This window comes from Crocodylus siamensis, chromosome 3 (assembly GCF_052110815.1).
Source record: "Crocodylus siamensis isolate JL-2025a chromosome 3, ASM5211081v1, whole genome shotgun sequence".
Classification (NCBI taxonomy): domain Eukaryota; kingdom Metazoa; phylum Chordata; order Crocodylia; family Crocodylidae; genus Crocodylus; species Crocodylus siamensis.
The window spans coordinates 43,231,734-43,257,330 of NC_143397.1; the positions used below are offsets into that span (position 1 = coordinate 43,231,734).

Below are 25,597 nucleotides of genomic sequence, written 5' to 3' on the forward strand. Positions count from 1 at the left end.
TACACTACCTACATGAACATGTCTATCTGTGACCATGTGGAACTGGATATGCTGGCTTTGTGGAATACCCACCAAGACGCACTTCCCAACTTTAGTAAAGTTGCACAATGAGCTATGAGTGTACCCCCTGGATCAGTGGATGTAGAACGCTTATTTTCAAAACTGGACTACATCCAAGAGAGCAAGAGGCTCAACATGAGTGAGGATACCCTTAAGAAAACCATTCCAAGAATTTCTGGAAAAATTACTAGTTTTGATGAGAGACAAAAATTACATTTGTATATAAAAAGTTTTGCCTAACCTTACTGTTCTTTGCTTTCTCTAATCATTCAAAATCAGTTTATGAAAACCTGATTTTTTTTTTTTTAACACAAAAAACTTAAGAAAAAAAATATTGTTGGACAAAAGTTGGACTTTATTTTTCTTTTTTTAAATCCTTGTTCATGCAACAGTAGGATAATGGTACTTCTGGTGAGTACAACTGTATCTTGCTGTAATACAAATGTAAAAACAGTTTAAACATGTATGAATTGTCAGCATACTAAAATGTGTACAGGTTTCCATCGACTTATGCGGGTTCTGTATGGGCCACTCCTGCTGGTTAACAGGGATTTGAACTGAAAAACAAGTGTAAACCAGTAAAAAAACTGAATGACTTAAAAAAACTCAGGGAATTTATCAGTGAAAACTGAGAATGTGGAACACTATGCATGAAGGCTAAGCACCACAGTTCATCTTTCACTTACTTCTGCATAAGAGCACTTGCCAGTTGTTAACTTGCTGAAATTAGGTTGTGCATGGCCAGTGAAACAGTTGTAGGAGTTTTAAAAGCAAAAATGACAGGTTTTTTTGCCTTTTTAAAAATGACTAAATCATTTCTGCTGAAGCTTTCAGGAAAAAAAAAATTGTCCGAAGGGAGGCATTTGGCATAGAGAAATTCAGACCAGAAGGCTAAAGTTTGACAAAATTACAAGCAACAGCAGGGGAGTGGGGTGGGGAAAGATGTTTGTAATAGGAAGTTTGGGCAACCACTAATACAGACAGAGCTGCCTTCTTTGCCTGTAATTATAATACATCATATTTTCTTGTATATACTCTGTATCTTTCCCCCCAGAACCAGCTGGGGAAAATTGAAGTGTGTAATGTACGTGAGGAAAAGGGATTATGGTTTTAGAAACTTGTAGGGGGAGGGGAGGAGTGGTGGTAGCATTCATTGTTGTGGCTCCCAGAATCACGAGAATACTGCTGCATCTCCCCATCCCACCGTGCTCTGTATCTTGCTGGCGTATGGGACTGGTTTGTGACTGGACCCAGGATATGGAGTCTAACCTGGCACATAGCCCTGGATCTGGCACGCTGGGTCAGACTGGTCCAGGAACTGAGTTGAACGTGGTGTGCTGAGTTCTGGACAGTGGGCTGGCTGAAGGGCTGCATACTGGTCTGGTTCCAGTGCAGCTTGCTCCAGAGCCACATGCTGCATCTAGAGCTAGCTTGTGGGTTTGGACCTGGCATGCCACATCTGGATCCATATGTCAGGTTTGGACTTGTCATGCCAGGTCAAATGCAGCACATAGCTCTGGTGCCAGTACACTGGATCAGATGCAGCGTGTGGTCCTGGAGCTGGCATGCTGAGCAAGTTCATGGGCCACATCCAGTGAATGGGGCTGGGAGCAGATTGAAAGCCGTCTCTGCTCTCTAGCTGCTGCCACTCCATTACCTTGAAGGGCTCTTTTTTTCCTAGTGGCTCCCCTTCAAAATCAAGATGAGTACTATATATGGGGGGGGGGCACGCTATATGTGGGAAGAGGCGGTATCAAGAGCTGAAATGTAGAACTTCCATATTACCTGTTCTCTCTTCTAGGATCAGAGGGTGAAGCTCAGCATGATTGCCAGAATTTCATTTGCTTCAAAATAATCGGAATCTCCTCATTTGCACAAGAGCACTGGCACTGTTTCTTTAAGGGCAGTTCTGCATGCTTCAGAAATCAGTAAAGATAATGAATCTTTACCTTTGGGCACAAGGCTGAAACCATCTATTCATATTAGGATGTTTCTTGGAATTCATATGAATGCTTCTGCAGGTTTTTGTTTTCTCAACTTTGGAGCTTGGCTCATTTCCTGAGGATAGCTTGTAATTAAATCTTCAGCACTTCCCAGCTACAAGAACGAGTGTATTGGGGGAAAGCAAATAAATGAAAAGGGACATTTCCTTCCTATTTTAGTCCTTTATATCCTAGAGAAATGAAATACAGTGATTACTGATCTTTTATTCTCTGTACACTGAGAATGTGTTAAGCTGTAAAGCTGTATTGTTTTGTTTGGGGTTTTATGGTACTGATTTTCAGGGTATTTATTTTCTTCTTCCTGTTCTGTGTATGCTTTCCCTGGTATATGTTTACAGTGGTTCTCTTGAAAGGGGATGTGGATGTTCTATGCATTGGGAGACTAAAAACATCCAGAACTTTGCCAGGAATTGACAAGCATGTAATTTTATCAATTTTAAGTGATAAAATTGAGCTAACATGTCAAAGCAAGTCAATAAGTTTCTGAGCAAAGCCAAATTAAGTGAAATTTACCCTGAGACTTAAGTGCAAATCAGTGTAAAACTGGTAGTACAACCCAACATGATTTGTATGCAAGTGTCCAGTACATAAGGGAAGGGGGACAAAAATGTTTAAAGGAACATTTTAAGTACAGTACTCAGTTTTGGACGAAAATAAGATGTATGATATCTAAAGTTGTACGGTGTGGATTTCTACAGTGAAACAGCTTCTTTGAGTTAAGGATACTACATGGGATGTCTCTATACAAACATTACAATATAGTTTTAGTTCATGAGAATGAATAAAACTTTGTAGTTATAATCGTCCAAGTTTAAGTGAGAAACTTAGCAGTCAAACCAGTCAAAATTACTGTGAAACTCTACCTGAAACCTCCTGCCATTCTGATATTGATCCATCCATTGATCCATCCTTGTTTGTGGTTATTAAGCCAATTGTATACCGTACAATAATTTTACCCAGCCCACATATCTCCATTTTACTTATCAGAATGTCATGTGGGACTTTATCAAAAGCCTTAGTAAAGAGTACTATAAAGGAAGATTCCTTTCCTCCACTCGATTTGTTATTTGTAAAAGAAGGAGATCGTGTTAGTTTGGCATGGTTTGTTCTTAACAAATCCATGCTTGCTGCCAGTGATCAGCAGGGATCCTGGTTTTCTCTGTTTAGAAATCACAAATTCTGTTTAAAGCCCCCTCCCCAAATCCACAATTAAAATGAAATGCCACTATAGGTATACTCGTATACATATGTATCAATTGAACACAATGTTTTATTGATATATTTGGAATTTTAAAGCAATTTGAAAGTCTATCAGTGCCTCAGCCATTATAATAAAATAAATTCTAAGTACCTATAAATTTTGATATTTGATTTGGGGTTCTTTTATCATGGAATTGGAATATCAGACCTCCCCCTACTCCCATAGCTCACCAGGATGCAGGTCCAGGCCCCTCACTTCCAAGCCACAGACTTCTCCCCCCACCAAGGTCTCCTAGCTGCCAGGGCTACAGGGCCAGGGACCTGGGTAAGCAGCCGCCTGCCCCAGCTGCTGCCTGCGGAAAGTGGCTGCTGCTGTGGTGGAGCAGAGTGCGGAGCCCAGCTCCCTCTCCCCTGCAGGCGGCATAGCCATAGTGGAGCCTGGTGAGGGGCTTGGGGCGCTCCACCCTGCTGCCCTCCCTTCGGGGTGTCTGCAGCCCAGCAGGAGGGACTTGGCACGACAGGGCAAGGTGGGGCCTGGTGAGGAAGCTTGTTGCTGCTACTGGGAGCTCTGCACCATCCTGGCAAAGTGCCCACCCAGCAGCAGCAGGAGACACAGCTCAGTGCTGCCACCCCTGTTGCCGCTGGGCAGGCAGGGGGAACCTTGCCATGGTGTATTGGAGCTCCCAGTGGCAGCAACAAGCTTCCTCACAAGCGTGCACATACACATGGTTCCCCTTGCCTCACCACCCTTCTTCTACTCTCCCCAGCCCCTTGCAGGCTGGAACTCTTTTACAGTCCTTAAAAATCTTGCCTGGCTTGTATGACTTTCTTTTTGTCAGTGGCTCAGATCGCTTCTGCCAGTTCCCTCAGCAGCCTTGGATGAATTTAATAAGGCTCTGTCAATTTAAATTCATTTAAATTAATCAAAAGCTCTCTGATGTTCTTTTACACTGTCATGACCTGTGGCCTTTCTTCTTCTTTGCCTATATTATTTTTGTTAGCTGTCTGGTTGAAGCTTAAATACAAAGTAGCCATTGAGGAATTGTGCCTTCTTTGCATCTTCTGTTAATAGCTCACCTGGGCTATAATCAGTGGGCATATAACTTCCTTCATTTTTTGTTTCTGACCAACATATTTATAAAACCCCTTCTTGCTGTCTTTAACTTCTCTTTCCAGGTGTAATCTGCTTTATACTCTGCTTTCCTGATTATATATGTCTAATAATTTATACTTTTCTTTTCCTGGGGGAAATTGAGGGCCACAGTAAAACTTGAAACGGAAATAGCAAAGGATATAAAATATGTTATAGCAGAAACAATAAATTTGAGACAGAATCATTGGAACACCAAGGGTAAAGGCAAGAAATATGGTTATGGCACATTTTGATGGGGTTTTTGTCTTCATCCCTGACATTTGGGCCTTGATTCAGCCACAATGTGGTACTTGATCTCTGCTTTTGTTACATGATAGTAAGGCCTCCCTTTGCTTAAAAAAATCCTTTTTTTGCTGTATTTTGTTTTTTGTGAGACCGAGGTTATGTGATGCGCTTTTTAAGAACAGTTTAGACACTGTCTTTTGTGCTGTGTAGTTAGGAAACCATGGGGCATCTGTCTTTGTTCTCAATATCTGCTGAGTTGAGGAACTAGAGAGTAATGTTCGGGGTTTAAGAATGATAGAAATTACAAGTTAGGACAGTAGTTCTCAACCAGGGTGCCTTGGGATCCTTTCAAGGGTGCCACAAGTTGTTAACACTATTAGGTGTGCAAACATGATTCACAAGATAAACACATATGTGGAGTTGGAATGAGTAAGTGTCATAGAGGTACCTTCCAGGGCAACACTGAGGCAGTTGTAGCCGTACCTTAAATTACAATGTGATTAAACAAAAATTTCTGGAAAGTGTGCAATTCTCCATGTTCAAGGGATCAAGTAAGTGTCTAATGAGGTTCGAAAGAAGTTTTATCTCTACAGATAGGATATTGCATAACTTTCTGTTGTAGGGTTTCTTGCACAGTACTTTATAGCACCTGATGAAACTTGCTGTCACCAAGAGGATATTGGACAGATGAATTATGTGATGTAGGATTTATGTATTGGTATGTTCCTTTTGAATTAAGGTATAGTACAGGGAATGGGAAATAGCTAAATGGATTGTAGTATCACAAATAGACTAGTTTCTATCATCGCTTGTTAAGTAAATACTGGAAACTAAATAGTAGTATGAGAGAGAACTAAGCCAAGAACTGGAAGTCAGTAGAATCCTAATACTACTCACAGAGCAGCAACCCACTTGGCTGCTACGCAGGAGAGTGAAAATGAGTCTAAAACTGGCTTTTATGATAACACTTGTCTGGTGGGTAGTAGCCACTGGCAGAGTAGCACTTAAAAAAAATTACAGACAGCTGTGAGATTTTACCTTTTTTCTTTCTGTATGGGCCTTGCAGTTGTCATAGTGCATTTCTCCCCATGAGCTGAGGCTGCTGCATTGTGTTCTGCATCTTAAAGCTATTCAGGAATTACAGCTGGTGCAGTCTGAGCCTGCTTATTAAGCCTTATTTGTATGATTATTTGTATGGTCATTAAAAATCTTTGTCTGCCTTGTCTTTTAAGATGTTAATTTTTTACATAAAGCTTTAAATAGCTAGATCTCCCTAAAAATCAATCTCCCTCCCCCTCCCTCCCCCACCTTCTCCCCACTTCTTTTCTGGTCATGAGAAAATGGTATCGGGTAGGACTGACTTTAGTATTATGGGCTCTGGCATTTGTTTTGGAGTCCATTAACTTGTATTATGCTTACTTTTGTGCTGTGTTTACTTTTGCAAAGGCAGGTTGGCAGGTTCTTAGTGTATACTTAAGCTTGTAAATGATGAACCAAGCACTGGATAGCTAGCTAGCAAACTCAGGGACAACCTAGAGTAATGGCAGAGCGGATTAGTGATTACTGTAGAGAAGCTGCTTCTCAGTTGGCAGGGCCAGATGAGATGCACCCTAGGATACTGAAGGAATTGGTGATCATGTTTGAGAACTCATGGAGGTCAGCTAGGGTCTTAGATGGCTGGGAAAGGGCACACTTAGCAAATTTGTGGATAACACTAAATTGAATAGAATTGCAGACAGTCTGGAAGGGAGAGATAGGATCTAGAATGATCTGAATAGACTGAAGAAATGGTCCACAACCAATCAGATGAGATTCAACAAAGACAAGTGCAAAGTCCTGCACTTGGGACGGAATAGTTGCATGCACAAATACAGCCTGGGGAATGATTGGCTAGGCTGCAGTACTGCAGAGACAGGTTACAGTGGACCATAAGCTGAATACAAGCCAACATTGTGCTCTTGTTGCAAAAAAAGCCATCAGCATGCTGGGTTATATTAATAGAGTGTCACTTGAAACTCAAGGGAAGTGATTGTTCTGCTCCTGTTCAGCACTGGCGAGGCGTCTCTGGAGTACTTTGTTCAGTTTTGGGTGCCACACTTCCAGTTGGATTTGAACAGTTTGGAAAGAGTCCAGCACAAAAATGATTAGTGGCCCAGGAAGCAAGACTCATGAGGAGAGACTGAAAGAACTAGGGTTTTTTTAGTCTGGCGAAGAAAGGATTGAGACGAGGGGGAGTGGGATTTGATAACAATCTTCAAATACCCAATGGGTGATGGAGATGTAGCTTTGGGGGAGTGGGATTTGGTAACACTCTTCAAATACCTGATATGTGATGTAGATGTGGCTTTAGAGTGGACAGGACTAGGAACAGTGGCCTTAAGTTGCAACAGGGGACATTTAGAATGCAGATTAGAAGGAACTTTTTGACGATAAGGGTGGTCAAGTATTGGAACAGGTTACCTGGAGAAATTGTGGAATCTACATCCTTGGAAATTTTCAAGAGCTGGGGTGGTCTAGTCAGGGATGATGATCCTGTCTTGAGCAGAGGCCTGAATTAGATGACATTGTATGGTCTCTTCTAGCCCTGCTTTCCTAGATCTTCTATTCTTTATACCCTGTTAAAATCCAAATACTTTTTTCCTTTCCTAGATTTGCCATTATAAATGTTAGCAGCAATATATTTCCCCCGGTTTTAAAAATATCATGTCTTGTGATTGAACATCATCACTTTGAGTTGGCAAGATTGAGTTGATTTCTGCATGTACTTTTCAGTTAAAATGAGTATGAGGATATATAATGATAACACTTGTTATTGCTTTTGTAAAAGTATATCGGAGCACTCCCATACATAACTTTTCATTTGATGTAGTTAGAAAAGATTCTGAACATTTGACATGTTGCTTTGAATTCAGTTTATTGCCTTGCTTTCTTAAAACAATAATGATGCATCCTGAACCAAAAATTTTTTCAGCTAACCCACAGATTGAAAGACAGGAGGGGGATTAAAAATTAAGGTTAACTATTTGGTTGTATGTCCTTTATGCAATGAGTCACTGCTGTATAATGGTAAAACTGCACTTTCTCTGGAAGGAGAATACAGCTATTTCCCAAAAAGCATTTTTGCTTACTATGTATAATGATATCTTAGAGGCTTATATTTCATTGTGTATCCTGTTTTCTAAAGACGTGTGCTATCTACAGGGGTTTCCTGAGGATATTCTCTTGAACTGTTTTCTGCCACCATCTCTGAATATATACTACTCTTATGGTCTCTTTCCTATCTGTTGTAGTTACATAAAGCAAATGTTGGAGCTTATTTTTATAGTTATTCAGGTTATGAAAATAAAATAGAAGCACATCCCAAGCTGAAAAAATACAAGATGATACATCGGCTATTAGGACATTAAACATAATCAATTCATACATTTTTCTGTTTTGAACTTATGCTATTCCAAACTAAACAGTTATTTGTCAGTTATTTATCACACATGTTTCATGTGGGAGTAATCGCCTACTATTCTGAATGCAATAAAATAAAGTTAGATAAGAGAGAACAAGTAGATCCTGTTCATTGTCAGAGGACATAATCTGCAGTACATGGAATATACACACATGCCTATTATTGACAAGACAATTTTTTTTCAGTTTGGTTATAAAACCTTACTCTGCTTACTAAATCTTGATTTACCTTAATATATTTTATAGTATTGCTTATTCATAATCTGGAAAACCTGCTCTCTTGTGCATAAATTTGAAGACTATTTTCTTTATAGCCAGATTTGTCTGTCACTTTTTATTTTTACTAAACACATTGAGCTATTTGCATCTTCAAGTTTTTCTGATTTTGAAGAGGGGGAGGAGTCTCTTACCTGTTTATTTGTTACCTAATTTGCATGAGTTGCATTAGAATATTCCTTTGGGATTGTGGGGTGGGAAATGAAATAGACAAAATTTTAATGATTTTTACAAGGAGGTTTTGAGGTATACTTTAAAGTAACTTCTTTATGAATTTAACGGATTATTAAAGTAAAGCACATTTATGATCAATTTGCAAAAGTTTTCCATCGGGGCAAGCAGAATTGGGATTAGAGCCCAGGATTTCCAGTACAGTTCTCAAGTCTAGCTGCTGACTGGAAATGATACAGAAAGTGCAATGACTTTAAATGATTTTATTTTTGTCATTACTCAGCGAACTTTTTAAAGCAGGGTTTGGCAGTGTTTTTGGGCAGAATGCCAAAAACCCCATAATCTCAATTTGTAAGTGTTGGTGTGCCAGGGATGGATGGCAGGGGAATCATGAGGGACCTGATCTGTGTTGTGGCAGCACAGCCCGGGCCTCTTCCCTGAGGCATGCGTACCAAGCAAAACGTCTTAGTGTGCCACACTCTGGCATGTATGCCTAGGGTTGACTACCCATATTTAAAGGTTGTCAGAAGGAAAAATGCATCTTATTTGTCTCTTCCTTTCTGTTCTACTCTCTACCTTTACTGAATAACCAGCTACATTTTTATGTCCTGGTGTGACTAGTTCCCCAGTTATGTAATTTTACAATTTCCTTCATCTGGGGAGGTAGGCTAGATTTGTGTACCTGTGTCCTCTTAAAGGGTCTGCTGCCCTTGTGATAGCCTAAAGCAGTGGTTCTCATTTGGGGTGCTGCAAGACTACCACAGGGTGCCAAAGTGCAGGTATTGCCACCAGTGGTGGCCAGATAAAACTGCCCCACACACAGGGCTGTGGCATATGCTTACTCTTGCATTAAAGTTCTCTGATAACCCTAAAGCAAGTAGAAGAGCCAGCTCATGCTGTAGTCCCTCCTGGAAATGGGCATGCAGGACAGCTGTCCTGTATGCCTCTGTTTCGGGGAGATGCTGTGCAGGGTTGGACCAGGAAGGCCTGTAGCACCAGCCACCGCTCCTACCTGCTTTAGGGTTATCAAAGAACCCTACTGCAGGAGGAGTGTGTGAGTGTGCCACAGCCCTTGCTGGTTTGGCTGGGCAGGAAGTTCATAGGGAAGCTGGTAGTTTTACCTGGTTGAGAGCCACTGAGGTGTAAGTTGACCGCACTAGTGGTTCTCAACTGAGGAATGCCGCCACATTCAGGAAAGTTGTGGAGGGATACTGTGATTCTCAAAAGAATTAAACCCACTGGTCCAAAGGGATTCATTTTCTTCTTGTCTTGGTTTTGTTGGAATACTTTTTGATGGTTCTTAGGATGTACATTGTGATATTTCACTTTAAGCAAAGGGGCAGGAGGTTTTCAAATGGAGCGTATTTTCTTCAGTCAGAAAGTTCTTCCTAATCCCCAATCTGACTAGTTTTGGAATAGGTTAGATAGATTGTGGATAGAGGTGCACCGCTATATTGGCTGCCTACCAGCTCAGCACCAATAAAAGAGAATTTTTCATTATTGGCTGTCGGCCTTTCTTGGCTGTGTTAGCTGATAATATTCTCTGATACTTATGCCTTCTGGCTCGGGCTCCCAGATGCCAGGGTTCCCTCTTGCCCATGGGGCTGGGACCCCCAGAAGCCTGGGTTTCCTCCTGTGAGCCAGGGATGACCTGGCAACACCCCCACCCCTCACTGATGGACTGGAGGGGAGCAGCTGCCATGGTGTCCCAGGTGCTCCCATGGCAGGAGCTGTAAAAGATGCTGAATGCCACAGATGTGACTGGGGCGGGCGGAGCTGAGCTCCCTGGCCCAGCCCAGCATGACTTAACTTGCAGTGCCCAGGGATCTGTTCCTCAGGGGCTGGGAGCAGAGTTTGGCAGGGGTCAAGCCAGCTCCTACCCCCTGTTGTGTGCAGTAGAGTTCTTCTGGCCCCTCAGTCCAGCTGGGTGCTGCCCTTCCCAGGACTGGGTCCATTTGGTCCCATGGTCCTGTCCTGGGCAGAGAGTGGGGAGCCTGGCCCAGAGACCATCCAGTCCTGGGCGGTCAGGCAGACTCAGGTAGCTGCCCCCAGGCTGGGGGTGAAGGACAGGAGCTGAAGAGCTCTGCACAACCTGTTGCAGGCACTGCTAGGATAGTCCCACCTGCTGCAACTGGCAGGGCCACTTTTACATGTGCTCCGGGAGTGGAGGGATGGCACTTTTAGAGCTGCCTTAATTGAAGTGCCACTGTTTGTCTTATATGAGTGTCCCCATTCTTAGAAATGGTGTTAAATTTACTAAATATAGGTCATCAGATTGGTATTGGTCGATATGGCTGGTTAATAATCAGCTATTGGTATTGGCCAAGAAAACCTTTATCAGTGCACCCCTAATTGTGGAATCTCTGTCCTTGTAAGTTTTCAAGAGCAGGTTACACAAACACTTAGCTGGGATGTCTAGTAAGGGACGATCCTGCCTTGAGCAGGCGGCTGGACTAGATAACCTCATGAGGCCCCTTCCAGCCCTGCTTTCCTATGATCTATAGTTCTGTTTATTTAAAGGTAAAAAAAAAAAGGGGGGGGGAAAAATCTTACTCACTCTTTTTATAAATAGGATCCATTTATGTAAAGAAAATGCCTGACATACTTGTTGCCTGTTAATGGTAAAACACCGAAGTCATGGTGTTGAGAAGTGACTTTTAAAGTGTTAGTTGAGGAGAGAACGTGCCCTGGCTTCCATTTATTTGGGGGGAAAAATGCTCAGATTCTGAATGCCGTTTCCCCCCCGCCCATCTTTTCTAACATGTAATTTGTGCCTATTTAAGTTGTTTTTTTTAAAGAGCACTTTCAGTAAGGTTGAGATGGTATATACCAAGACAAATGAATAATTGAAACCATGCTGAAAAGAGTTTTGAAGTAAAGCAGTCCACTTTAAACATAGTTGCAAGAAATTGGCTTGTATAAAATAACTAAGCTACTAAAATAATCACATTTTAAAAATAATTAACCTTTTAAAGTAAAAATAGAAAGATGAGTAACTCTTTGCCATGCTGATGGAAACTTGCAGTTTAAAGTTTGTTTGATAATTATATTTAATGTTATTTTAAAACCTCCACAGTAACTCAGTGCTCCTAATGTAACCACACTTTAAAATTGATTTTTAATTCTAAAGCCATTTCTCTCATATCTCTCTTTTCCAGATGGTATCATGGAAAACTTGACAGAACCATTGCAGAAGAACGTCTTAGGCAAGCTGGAAAGCCTGGTTGTTACCTTATTCGAGAGAGTGACCGAAGGCCAGGGTCATTTGTGCTTTCATTCCTTAGTAAAACAAATGTGGTCAATCACTTTAGGTGAGTACTCAGTGGTGTTTTCCTTGAAAATTGGTAAGCATAAGTGTTCTCTCTCACTCTCCCAGCAGTGCCTGACAGATCTGGTTCTTTGCCACAGCCCCAGCCACTGCCCCCCACCTCTCCCCAGTTGGTGATGTTACTTTTTGTGAGTAACACAGTTCAGGGTGATGTCAAGTCCCTGATAGTGTCAGTGGGCCCTACAGGTGTACCTCCCCAGACTATATCAACTGGGCCAAAAGCCATACATTTCTTCTAGACTGAGGTTCACCCCCACACCTGTCTAGGGGGCCTGTCCTGGTGCTGTGATAGCTTCAAAGCCCTTGGCCTTTTCAAAACCTTGCTGACCTTTCTAACAAAGAACTCGGAAGGCTTTGGTGAGGGGATTGAAACGCAGGTACAGCAATGGTGCTGGTACTTGCCCACTCTCTCCTACTATGGCCGGGCCCTGGTCGTCAACAGCCTGGCAGGTGCTACTCTGGCACTGTGGACCCACTGGTAATTCTGCTCAAAAGGCTCCAAAAGCTCCTTGTGGTACAAGCAGGATTACTGGTGGGTCCATGATCAGTTCCTGTTGGGCCAGGCCAAGGTGGTATCCCTGAAGAGCCACAGAATCCAGCTCTCAGAGGCCGGCTCTGACAGCACTCTTCCGCTTCTTGGTATGGATTCACAATGCATTCGAGTTTAGAGGCTTCATTTTGCAGTAATGTGGACCAGTTTGTGTTGCATTTGGCCACCAAGGGAACATTCTGCAGGGTAGAAGATGAGCAGTCTTAAATGTGGAACCACATGAAGGGTGGAAGGTGGAGACAGTTAAAATGGGGTTTTCAGTCTCTGGAGATGCTGTGTTTCTGTTGATGACAAGTGTTTCACACTTGGCTCTTGGTAGTGCTGCATATTTATACCTTCTTTTTTTAAAAACTTTATTAAAAAGTCAAAAAGCCTCTCTGGTGCACAGGTTCGCTTCTTCATGCCTATATGTGCTTTATATCTCCCCTCCCCTTTACATTTGTTTTGAGTGTCTTATAGTACATAAAAGAAAACCTAAATGTATATATTATAATTCATCTGAATGATCAGTTTTAAGTTGTTCTGAATATCTGTTTCTCAAGATTGTATTGTGCTGTTGTTTACCTGCATTTACTTAATTACTTTAAAATAAATATACTTTAGAACACTCTTTTATATCTCTAATCTGTCTGCTGAACAAATTGAACAGAGAAGCTTGAAGAAACCTACAGAGCTTCAGAGTGAAAACTTGCTGACAGTTAATTCCTTTAAATTATTTTGAATAAGCTTACAACTAACATTATGCTAGTCTCTTATTAGTTAGATTCACTTTTAAGTGGATTATTTTGCATCTGTTCCCTGCCAAAAACTGCAGTTCAAAGGCCATAGTGTATGAATATCCTTTGTGTTCAGGAAAAAAATGGAGAATACAGTTTTAAAAGTTTGTATGTATTTTAATAACTTCAGGAATTGCTGAAACCATTCAGTGCTTTTGTTGCTCTTAGTACAAATAATCTTTTGCCCATTGTCTTATGTTGTCACTAATGTTACTTATTTAATTATTCCCATGTGGTTTTAAGTTTAAGAAAGCTGCTTTTGGTACAGATGAGAATTTTTCCCTGTTCTCCTGGATCCCCGTACAGTTATTCAGCCTTCACAAGAAAAAGGTATCTTTGGAATGGGATCTCTTCAGTCTAGCAGCTATCAAAGTGGCAAGAAAGGAATTCCACTGGAACTTTAAACTTTGGGAAATGACTTGAGCAAGTTCTAATCTGTCAAGTTTGAAGCAGCACCACAGCTGGATGTAGCAGCCTTATGAGAAAAAATGCTTTTGGTTTTTGGAGGGTTCAAGTTGTTCATGTCAAGCAGAACAAGTGCACAATCAATGTATTCGATATTTAATCTAGAGCAGAGGAGACCAATCCTTTTGCCACACATTAGCCACACACCTTCCCTGAGTGCCACTCTGATATCCTTCCTTTGCCCAAAGTACTGCTCTACTTTCTGCTTCCAGCCCTGTTCTTTCTGCATGATTGTCTGCTTTGCTTCTTTCCCTGTGCTCCCTGCGTGATCTGTTACTTTGGTTTCTTACTCTACCTTATCTGTTGTGTGCCACACTCACAAGCTATCCATGCCACAGATTGGTCACCTCTATCAAAAGTTTGTCTAGTTCTCTTCAGATCCTGGTACACTGGGGTCTGTAAGAGTTCGAAGTCCTATGGATCCTTTATATTTACAGCCAGAGTTTTAAAGAGTGTGGTATCTAGAACTTCTTCCTTAGTTTGATCAGGCTCTTGGTAACAGAAGGCCTTCTGTGTGGAGGCTGTCAGTTCCATAAAGACTTAGGAATGCTTTTAGTTTGATTTGTCAGCTGAGACCTGAGGAAGGGAATTCTTTAGACAAGACGGTATTGAGAATGTAGTATAAAACTCTTTCAGCTTCTAGAATGCGTGTTGAGAATTTGGAAAACTGCACATCAGGGAGAGAAAGGACTAGTATTAATATCCTACATTATTTTTGTCTTGACTTCTTTCATGTCAATACAGTAAGAAAAGGATTTCAAAATCAATTGGCACTGTGGGCTGGATGAGGGGTATGGAGCTTATCTGTGAGCTGGACCAGGCACATACACTAACCCCAAATGCCAGATCCAGCATGCAGGGCTGGTCTAGCAGGGACACCATGGCCAGGGACAGATGTTACGCATAAACCTGTTTAAGTGATCAGAAACCTGTAACAACAGACATACAGTGTATATAAACCAGTTTGAAAATGGCTGAAACCAGTTTGAGATAAACGTAGTTGAATGTAGTACAGACTTAACTGATTTGGTTCAAACCGGTTTATGCACTGTCTGTCCCAGACCTTTTGCTGGTCCGAGTTAAATCGGAGACCCCCAGCATGCTCTCTGGGCTGGGTTCTCTGCTCCTCAGCCCAAGCAGGGACCGGCAGGGGCAGAGGTCTGGCCAAAGAGGGTTTTAATTCCCCTCCCAGTGCCACCAGCAGGGACCTGAGCCTGGTCTGCTCACACTCTCCTCGTGCTGCTGCAGCAGGGGGGCATCATGGCTCCTGAGGCACAGAGGTGGGCAGGGAGCAGAGTTATTTTCCTCTCTACTCCACTGGCAGTTGGGTGGCTCAGAATAGGCCTCTGGCTGTCCCCTGGCCAGAGGCTGGAGGAATAACCCCCCGGCTCTGTCTGGCTATGCCCTCTCCCCACTGCTGCTGTGGTGGGTGGGAAAGAGCCCTTACTGGGGGCAGCAGCCCCGTCACACTGTTGGAGAGAGTGAGCCCCTTCCCAGCAAGGGGCTGTGCTGTGGGCTTGGGCTGCACGCGGCAGTGCCGGGGTGTGCAGTGAGCCAGAGCTTTGTATGTCCCTGCAGCGCTGCTGCGCTCCAGTCTGTCAGCCCCACAGCCCAGCCCTGCTGGGAACAAACCTAATTTGTTATACCAGTCCACATCTGTTATAGCTAACTTCCATATTTATAAGATTTATTACTAACAGGAGAGTTAAACCTGAATCTTAAAGCCCAATGCTTTGGTGTCTTAAACTGCTTTCAAAGGTGCAGTTGTACTAGGTCAAGTGCACTGGTGTCAAGAGGAACTGTATTGAAGGATAAACAACACGTAAATAGATCAGTATTTGTTTCTTTCTTGGGTCTAACCGTTTCTTGTTAGGATAACTGTACTCGTACAGTATCATATTGCTAGGGTCTGTTCACCATATTCATAATCATAGTTTTTCCTTTCTTTTTTTTTAAGGTTGCTTTTTCCAGGCACATGCACACAAATAGTACTGTGCAAGAATGTAAGCAGTCCATGTATTACTGTTGATATCAGAATTTAATCTATTTTGACACTTCAGCTACTTTTGATACCACTAGTTTGCAATCACGGGCAGTTTAGCAAAAAGTGAAAATTCTGAAAGTTCTCTTGTATGGCAATCAGCATGTGCAGTACTTTAGAAACATCACTCCAATTTCTACCACAACATATACATAGTTAAGTTTTGACCTTCTTTCTTAATGTTTCACTTTATGGGGTTTAGGTTAAGATTTTAACATATTTAATTTAATTCCTATTTTAGTAATCAAACTGCATTAATTAGATGACATGTAAATAATAACAACCAATGGAAGTTTTACTCATGTTAAATATTTTTTTTTTGTCAAAATGTTTAGGCATTTCTGGGAAGTTGCCTTTATCTTTTCATCCGTTAGCACACACTAATTTAAATCAAAAGTCATGTAAAACGGAAAATGGTTTGTTTTGACAGCTGTAATGTATTCTTGCCATTCACTAAAAATCTAATGGGCTAAATCATTTTAAGGAAGAAATGAAATGTTCTTTAGTCTTGGAGCGCTGCAGGTATGCAATCAACAATGTAGCTTTTCCATAATAATGAAATATTTAGACATTTCTTTGTCATAAATTTGTTAAATCAGCTTGTAATTCAGAGTTTTCATTTTGTAGGAAGATATCCCATTAGATTATCAAATCCAGTTCTCAGATGTAAGCTTTCTCTCAAGAGCATTTTAGTTTGATATTTTGACTGTTTTAAATTGAAATGTTTCACATCTTAGAGCTCCTAATTCACTGCTCCTCAGAAAACTTTCTGATGTTTATCTTGATGTCTGCTTTTAATTCCATCACTTTTCTTTAGGTACTTACATCTGTTTTGAACATTTTTTTTAGTTTTAAATATTTTAAAGTTATTTTGCTATGCCACCCACAAATTTTTAAATGTACTTCGGGTAAGATGTGTATACTTCTGTTTCAACATGTTTTTTAGAAGTGCATTCTGTTAGGTGTAAACTTGAAAGTTTATGTTTTCAAAAATGAATAAATACAGCAGTTTTCTACTTTTTATGTAAGCTATTTGTGTAGTTTTGTAGAAGATTTTTTTTTCCTATTAAATCTTGTTTCTTTGCCTAACAGGATTATTGCCATGTGTGGAGATTATTATATTGGTGGACGACGCTTTTCTTCACTCTCAGACCTTATAGGTTATTATAGTCATGTGTCTTGTTTGCTTAAGGGGGAAAAATTGCTTTTTCCTGTAGCACCTCCAGAGGCAAGTAATAACTTTTAAAGGTTATAATTTTTTAATAAAACTTCTCTTTGTGCTGATACAAATTTTTTTTCTTAGTAGGGGGAAAAATTGTTGTAGTCAAGTCTCCTAATTTTATGGTAACATTTTCACTATATAGCAAGTTATAAGGACCAGTAAGATGGATGCTCTTTTTATGAAAAAAGCTTGTAGATTTTAAGTGTTTTTTTTCTTAATTACAACATAAGGTTTCAGGTGCTGTGGCTATCTCTAAACACTAGATAAATAAGAAATAAGAGATTTATTTTATATAGCCAGAAAAAGGCAAGACAGCCCATTTATAGAACAGTAAAATGAATATGAAATTTTGGAGAAAATGGAATAGAATTGCTTCATACTACCTGGCAGAGTTTTCATATAATCTAGGTTAAATGTAAAAAACTGAGTTTCTGAAAATTTAAACTCCTTCTGAAGTTTCTCTGGAACCATCAGAAGAGGGTTCCAGAAAAAGGCACCCAAAATCAATGTTCAGTTTTGAAAGTGTCATGAATAGAAATCTTGAAGTGGGGTGGGAAGTCTTACCCATGCACATGTGTTTGAAGGGCATAGGCTAAGCTTGTCTTTTCATGGGATGTGCCTTTATTGGTAACTTAAGCATAGACCCCATAATCATCAATGTAAATTAATTAAAATGTCAGGATTCTAATATAATAAATAGGTAGAAACTATGGCTAAAATCAAATGGCAGTCTTTAGCTAATCATATACATCATCCATTTCTGTCTCTTATCAGTCTTGAGTTACAGAAACTTAAAACTGTAAGGGGTAAATGACTCAATATTAACAGTCCTATACCTTAGGATGGATTAATGTTGGAGGTCATTGGAGAGAGAGAGATATTTACATCTTTTTTTTCCCCCTATTCCTCTAAATTATAGCCAGTGGAAGACAGAAGGAGAGTTCGAGCCATTCTGCCATACACTAAAGTGCCAGACACAGATGAAATAAGGTATAATTTATTAATGGGTAAAAGCAGTTGAGTTACTCCTAGATTATTATAAGTACTAACAAGTAGTTATAATATAGCTTTTAAGCACTAGACAGTTTTCATTTATATGTGACTTTTCCTGTAAGTCAAAATATTAGGGTTTATTTATCAAACGTAAAGATAATAGTATTAAATTTGGGGTTCTTAATGATTAATGCTAACCATGAAGGCATATATATTTATAAGGGGGGTGCTATTTGTTTTAGTCCTCTTGAAATTCATTGCAACCTCATGAAACCATTTAACTTTGAATGCAAATTTCTTCAAGGTTGAGGGTTGTCCCATAGGTAGATGGGGATGTCTGGGTATAAGTGTGACAAGTTTGATAAAAATGTTTTTGTTTTTTGGGTGGGCAGGAAGGTGAGGAATGTAAGGGCAGTGTGTTAGTGGATGAAGTAAGTGAAGAATAATTTTGTTCAAGGTAATGGGAAGTTGAAATAACCGCAAAATGGATTGTGACATTGTAGAAAATAGTTTTTTATGAGAGTCCGCCATTGAGGCATCGGAGTCGGTAGCTAGCTATGATTCTTACTTTCAGAAAGCAAGTATGCCAATTCTGACTGCTTGATGGAGATAGTGATTTGTCTGCGGCACCACAAACCTCACATCCAGGCATTCCCTGAGCTGCTACCTTGCAATGTGGGGGGGGGGGGGGGGGGGGCTGATCCAGGAGATCCTGGGGTCAAAAAAAACCTGCATGGAAAAAAGGCGGAGCAGCACGTTTGGCAGCATGTGCCACTCAAAACCGGAGCCTGACTGGCCAGAGCCTTGCTTGGGCTCCTGGCCAGGCTTCCTGACATGGCTGTAGCCCTGGGAGGCCCCTAGTACCCCAGGTAAGGCTGCTGGGACTAGCATAGTTGCTGACCCCAGCCTCCCCTACCTACCTGAAGTAACATGCTGGGCACATGTGACATGGGCATTCCCTGGGGACAAATAGCAGCGGCACAGGGTGGGCTGCTGGTACTCATCCATGGGGAAATGAACTTTTGTACTCATCTGGTTGTGTCCACTGAGATGATTAAGTTGTCATATCAAATATGGTCCCTTAGATAAATTTCAGATTGCATTTTTTGGGGCCTTACTTGAAATAAGAGATTTTGTTGACAGGATTTATGAGGGGATGACACGATCCAGGACTGTTTTATCACTGCTGTATAGAAATGTGGTGACTTTTGTCCCTTGCTGGTGTCTTAGGAGAATGCTAGAAATTTTAAACAGGGAATGAGGTTGGAAGTAAGAAAAAAGCGTGACCTTAAATAAAATGGAGAGTGTAGCCCCCATTTCCATAACTTCTGGAACTTTCTAATATATTTATTTATAGAGTCATGTGTTTTGTTTTAGATGATTTTCAGTTAGAAAAAACAGGAAAAAAATTGTTCAGTGCTACAGTGTTCAGTCTAAGGATAGAGAAGTGGGCAGTTTAACGGGAACCGGAAACAACCAATGAATTAGCAAAGCTTCCTGTCACGTGTGGATGACCTCTACCTGACTCAAGAAGTCATACAACAAGGGGCCAACAAGAGGTAAAGCGCTGCTTGACCTGGTACTGGCGACTGGGGGTGACCTAATCAGCGACCTAGTAATTGATGGGAAGCTGGGGGACAGCGACCATGAGTTGATCACCTTCATCATCCGCCGTAAAGCTGGCAAGTCGGTTAGCAACATGGAAGTCCTTGACTTCAGGAAAGCCGACTTTGGCAATCTCAGGAGGCTTGTCAGTGAAGCCCTAAGGGACCACCACTCCAGGGGGAGGGGAGTCCAGGAAGAGTGGTTGCTCTTCAAGGGAGTGATCCTCAATGCACAAGTTAGGTCTATTCCATCTTGGAGGAAAGGCAGCAAGAGGGCACAGCAGCCCCCACCCCCGACTCTCCAGGGATCTAGCAGACCTCCTGAGGCTAAAAAGGAAGGCCTACAAAGGACAGAGGTTGGGATTCACTTCCAAGAAGGAATATTCTGCACTGGTCCAGTCCTGCAGGGAGCAAACCAGGAAAGCCAAGGCTGCAACTGAACTCTGACTAGCTTCAAGCATCAAGGACAATAAAATGTCCTTTTTCAAATATGTGGGGAGCCGGAGGAAAAGCAAGGGCAACATTGGAACCCTGCTGAACCAGATGTGTCAACTGGCAACTGATGCCCAAGAAAAAGCCGATCTATTAAATGGGTACATTGTGTCGGTCTTTCATCAGTCCCATGGAATGCCCATGCTCACTATGGGACAGGCAGGTCTGGGTAAGGGAGATCCCCTGCCCTCCATCAATGCTGACCTCATAAAGGAACACCTTGAGAGGTTGGATACCATCAAGTCAGCTGGCCCTGACAATCTACACCCCAGGGTACTCAAGAAGCTGGCGAGCATCATAGCCCAGCCCCTGGCATGGATCTTTGAGAACTCCTGGTGCTGTGGTGTAGTGCCTGAAGACTGGAAGAAGGCCAATGCGGTGCCTATCTTCAAGAAAGGGAGGAAAGTGGATCCCACTAACTATAGGCCCATCAGCCTGACTTCTATCCTGGGGAAGGTCTTAGAAAAGTTTATTAAAGAGGCCATCCTTAATGGACTGGCCAACACCAACATCCTGAGGGATAGCCAGCATGGGTTTGGTGAGGGTAGGTCTTGCTTGACCAATCTAATTTCCTTTTATGACCAGGTGACCTATCACCTGGACAAGGGAGAAGAGATTGATGTCATATATCTTGACTTCAAAAAAGCATTTGTTCTGCTATCCCATGATCACCTCTTGGCAAAACTGGCCAGTGGGTCCGCCACAATCCGCTGGCTGGGAATTCGGCTCCGTGGTCGGACCCAAAGTTTAGTAATTGACGGAAGTCAATCATCATGGTGCCCTGTGACCCATGGGGTCCCCCAAGGCTTTGTCCTTGGACCAATATTGTTCAACATCTTCATTAATGATGTGGACATTGGAGTCAGGAGCGGACTGGCCAAGTTTGCCGATGACGCCATACTTTGGGGCAAAACATCCACATCAGAAGACAGGCGGGCGATCCAGGCTGACCTGGACAGGCTCAGCAAATGGGCGGACGAGAACCTGATGGTGTTTAATACTGAAAAATGCAAGGTTCTCCACCTTGGGAAGAAAAACCCGCAGCGTCCTTGGCAGTTCTACGCCGGCTAGCACTACGGAAGAAAGAGACTTGGGGGTCATGATTGACCCCAAGATGAACATGAGCCTGCAATGCAGTGCTGCGGCTAGTAAAGTGACCAAAACACTGGCTTGCATCCATAGATGTTTCTCAAGTAAATCCCGGGATGTCAGTCTCCCCTTGTACTCAGCCTTGGTGAGGCTGCAGCTGGAGTACTGCATCCAGTTTTGGGCTCCACAATTCGAAAACGATGTGGAGAAGCTTGAGAGAGTCTAGAGAAGAGCCACGCGCATGGTCAGAAGTCAGGAAAACAGACCTTACGATGACAGGCTGAGAGCCATGGGAGTCTTTAGCCTGGAAAAGCACAGGCTCAGGGGTGATCTGATGGCCACCTATAAGCTTATCAGGGGTGACCACCAGGATCTGGGGGAATGTTTGTTCACCAGAGCGCCCCAAGGGACGATGAGGTCAAACGGTTATGAACTACTGCAAGACTGTTTCAGGCTGGACATAAGGAAGAATTTCTTTACTGTCTGAGCCCCCAAGGTCTGGAACAGCCTGCCATCAGAGGTGGTTCAAGCACCTATATTGAACACCTTCAAGAGTAAATTGAATGCTTATCTTGCTGGGATCCTATGACCCCAGCTGACTTCCTGTCCTTTGGCCGGGGGGGGCTGGACTCGATGATCTTTCAAGGTCCCTTCCAGCCCTAATGTCTATGAAATCTATGAAGCTGTAGAAAGAAAATGCAACAAATAGTCCAAAATGGAGGAATATATGCTGTTTACCTAGTTTCATGGTACTCTTTTTATTTATTTATTTATTTATTTTAATATTGCTGCTTTCCAAAATAAAAATTGGAAGACTCTACAAGTTTGTTGTCTAGGCTTGATTATTTCAAAGTGATAATCAGGCAGGGACTTTTGGAGGAGTGACAACTGTACCAAGATGAGACTGTTGATAATAATGCTGCCTCTGATACCTAGAGTAAATGGTAAGAGAGCTGGAGTTAAAACAATCTTTTTACATTCCAAGTGCAGTTTCCCATATCTGGTTCAACATATACAGGGCATGTTATAAGAATTATTTTCTTTTTTGAGAGAAATTTAATTTTCTTAACCAGTTTGATAGGAGGAGGCAGAAAAGGAGAAAATATAGGAGTGTTGCAAATAAAGCCTTGTATTTCAGGTAAAGGAGGATAGAAAACTTAATGGGTTAATGTGGGGACCTTAATTACTATGTATAATTTAAATGGGATGTACTAATTAATCTGTTTGGACAACACACTAGAGAAGGCTAAAGACAGTTTCTTTTGCACAGTGGCAGTTCTTATTTCCTTTAACGTGCTCCAGGTTGTCAGAAGTCTTATGGTTGAAGAGGGCCTGTAAAGACCGAGTCCAGCAGTTTTTAATATTTTAGGATGTCTCCAGCGTGGAGCTAGCCTATTAAATCTGATGCCTGGTCTGCCCTAGACTTTGAAGAGCTGCTTACAAAATAGCTGTTTCTAACATAACCGGCATTAAAGTTCTTGGAATTCTCCAGTTTGAAAGTCTAAAGCTGAAAATGGGCGTGATCCAAGTGCAAAATTAAAAGGTTATACTTGTAACAGAGACTAAGTATAATAGATGCACCTTATCTCATGAATCTGTTCTTAGTTGGCATAAGTGTAACCTTTTAAAAATATTTATACTTAGATTTGGAGGAGTTTTTTTAGGTATATACCTATTGGATAAGCCTAAGCACTGAATACAGTTAATGTTTACTATGTTCTTGGTAAGGAGGCTTAAGGAAGTATAATCTCCTTCCTGGTTCAGAGTGTGTATGTAGTCCAGCAGTTTACCTCCTTTCTGGCATGTTTCCTGTGCAAGAACTGAGAAATTTGTAGTGTCATACATGGTTTCCCCCCTCCAATTCCAAAAATATCAGCTAGCCTATTAAAGGTGTTTGAAAATTGAGGTACACACAAATCTAGTGAGAAGTATGTAACAGGCACTTATACCATAACATGTGTGATATAAAGGCTGGAATGATAGGAAATATAATTACTTTTTCATGCTCAAGTTTTTTAAAAAAAAAGTTTTTAAATGATGTTCAGTAACTTAATCTTGATAGCAGTTCTGGTTTAATCATACTGTAACTGTCATTAGTTTCCTTAAAGGAGACATGTTTATTGTCCATAATGAACTGGAAGATGGCTGGATGTGGGTTACAAACCTACGGACAGATGAACAAGGCCTTATTGTGGAGGACCTAGTGGAAGAAGTGGTAAGTTTAATTTCAAATACATAAATTTGTCCCTAAATATGGGTTCCCTAAGCGCATAAATAACCCAGGAAGAAATGCAAAGCTATAGAACTGTTGGTTCAGATATGATACCTTTTATTGGACCAACTAAGAAATCACAAAAAAAAATCTTTTTCTGCCAATACACACCTAAATAACCAAGGAGCATAGTATTTATTCAGACTGTAGATTTTGTTTTAAATTGTAATAACTCATTTTTGATGCATCAAAATATAGCTTCTCTTTGAGTCTAGTTTCTGCCAAATTGTCTCTTGGCAAACAAGTTAATCCTTGAGATACAGTTATCTATCTATCTATCTATAGATACTGTGGTACCAAATCTCTCTTTTCCCCCTTCTCCCTCTGCCCCCTCCCTCCTCGTGCTCGCGCTCGCTCTCTCGCTCTCTATATAAAATATGAATGTGAACACATTCACAATGCTCTATATATATAGAGAGAGAGAGAGAGAGGTGCCTGGCATTATGAATGTGTTCACAGACAGTTCTCTAAACCCAGGCATTCCAAGCAATAGAAGAGGATCTGTCAGTCATTTTTATTGTATGGTGGTATTATTTGGTACCACAGTACCTCTCCTTTTGAAAGATGCAAACTTATCAAGTGTTTAAAAAGGGTCAGTTTTCCCTCTGCTCAGAACTCCAGTTTGGGACAGCTTGTCAAGGGAGTATTTAATCAATTGGAGCGTGAATTGCCATTCAATCATTTTCTGATTAAACACCAGCCTATCCTAACCTCAGCATTAGTTAGGGCTGTGAAGTTGACTTGAAAGGACCAGCTGCCAAGGGAAAATTGTCTAACTGAAACTCCCTTGGACTACTGTCAGCTTGGCCTCGTTACTAGAGGTGTACCAATAGAGATTTTTTGGGCTGATACTGATGGCTGATTTTTAGCAAGCTGTATTGGCCAATACTGATCCAATTCTGATATGCAGCTGGAGAGCAGCGTCTGGCTGGTAGGTCTGTTGTGAGGGGAGAAAAGGGGCATGGGGAGTGCAGATAGAGGCCCCCCACAGTGAGGGAGGAAATGGAGCTGGGGCAGGCACTGCACAGCTAGGGTGGAGTGCAGAACCGGGATGGCTCCTGCCGCTGCATGCCCCGTGGGAGGGCATGGGGGGGCATGTGCCCCCAGATCTGTGTGCGGGGTGAGGCCGAGCTGCCACTGCAGGCTGGGACTGGGCTTTTGCCAGTGTTGGGGGCTGGGCTGTGCTCAGGGCGGGCAGCAGTGGTGCTGTCCCGTGCCCGGCCCCCTGGCTATGCAGCATCTGTCCCAGCCCCAGCACCACTCCCTCCTTCGCTGCAGGGGCCTTGATCTGCCCCCCCCTGCTCCCTCCCAACATCCCTTCCCTTACAACAGATTTACCAGCTGGACCCCACTGCTCACCATGCTGCTGGGCTGTGCTCTTTGCCACCTGCATGCTGCACTGTGGCTGTGTGCATGGATAGGGCATTTATTGGCCACATTATCAGCCACACCAGCCCAAAAAAGCCAATTACTGATACTGTCACTTTTCCTTATAACAATGCCAATCTGATATGGGACCAATGCATCGGTGCACCTCTACTTGTTACATAACTTCTCTGTTTTGTCAATCTCATTTGTCAGTAGTAAAGGTCATTTTACTGCCCTGCCAGCTTGATGCTACTCAGCAGCTGAGTGACACAAAGCAGATTGATTGTATTGGAAATTCTGGGCTATGGACTTTTTTACTGCCAGGTCAGCAGTTCAGATAGATCTCAGATAAGCAGGGTTTTTTTGGTTATGTGATGTTGCTTAATTTCCAGTTGCTAGTTAGCAGATACCTACTTTGCCAAAACTAATTGCCCTACCTTCACCATCAGGAATTGGTGTCAACTGGTGTCCAGAACATGGGCATGGATACTGAATGATGTTCTCGTTGTTAAGAGAGTTAAATAAGTCTTACATTTGTAGTTCGATGGGGGGAAACGTGTGATGCTTCTGCTATTGTTTTTGTTTTGAAATTTTCCCCCTGCGGATAAATATTTCAGTCTACAGAACTGTCAGTCTTGCAATCTTTTGCAAGTGTTATATCAATGCAAATAAGTAGTTGATAAGGACAGTTAATTTCTCATGTATAATTTTTGTGGAGTACCTTTTTTTAATATTAATGCAAAGGATGAAAAGTTTGTTGCAGCCTCCTATTGTGATTTATTTAAGTGACGGCGCACATAATCTGACCTGAGGAAGCTGATAGCCTGCATTGTGCTAGCCCAGCCATGTC

At 41.9% G+C, this 25,597-nt stretch overlaps 1 protein-coding gene across 4 annotated transcripts in view; it reads left to right on the forward strand.

Moving 5' to 3' along the window:
- RASA1 (RAS p21 protein activator 1) overlaps nt 1–25,597 on the forward strand; it is an 89,989-nt gene that overhangs the window by 12,383 nt on the left and 52,009 nt on the right. For all 4 annotated transcript variants that reach the window (XR_016441202.1, XM_090038223.1, XM_090038222.1 and 1 more), the window contains exons 2-5: nt 11,706–11,858; nt 16,800–16,939; nt 17,853–17,919; nt 23,205–23,322. Coding sequence is in view for 3 of the 4 variants with exons in the window: in XM_090038223.1 (XP_089894349.1) it covers nt 11,706–11,858; nt 16,800–16,939; nt 17,853–17,919; nt 23,205–23,322 (478 nt within the window). In the remaining variant the exon portion in view is untranslated. The remainder of the gene's footprint in view (nt 1–11,705; nt 11,859–16,799; nt 16,940–17,852; nt 17,920–23,204; nt 23,323–25,597) is intronic.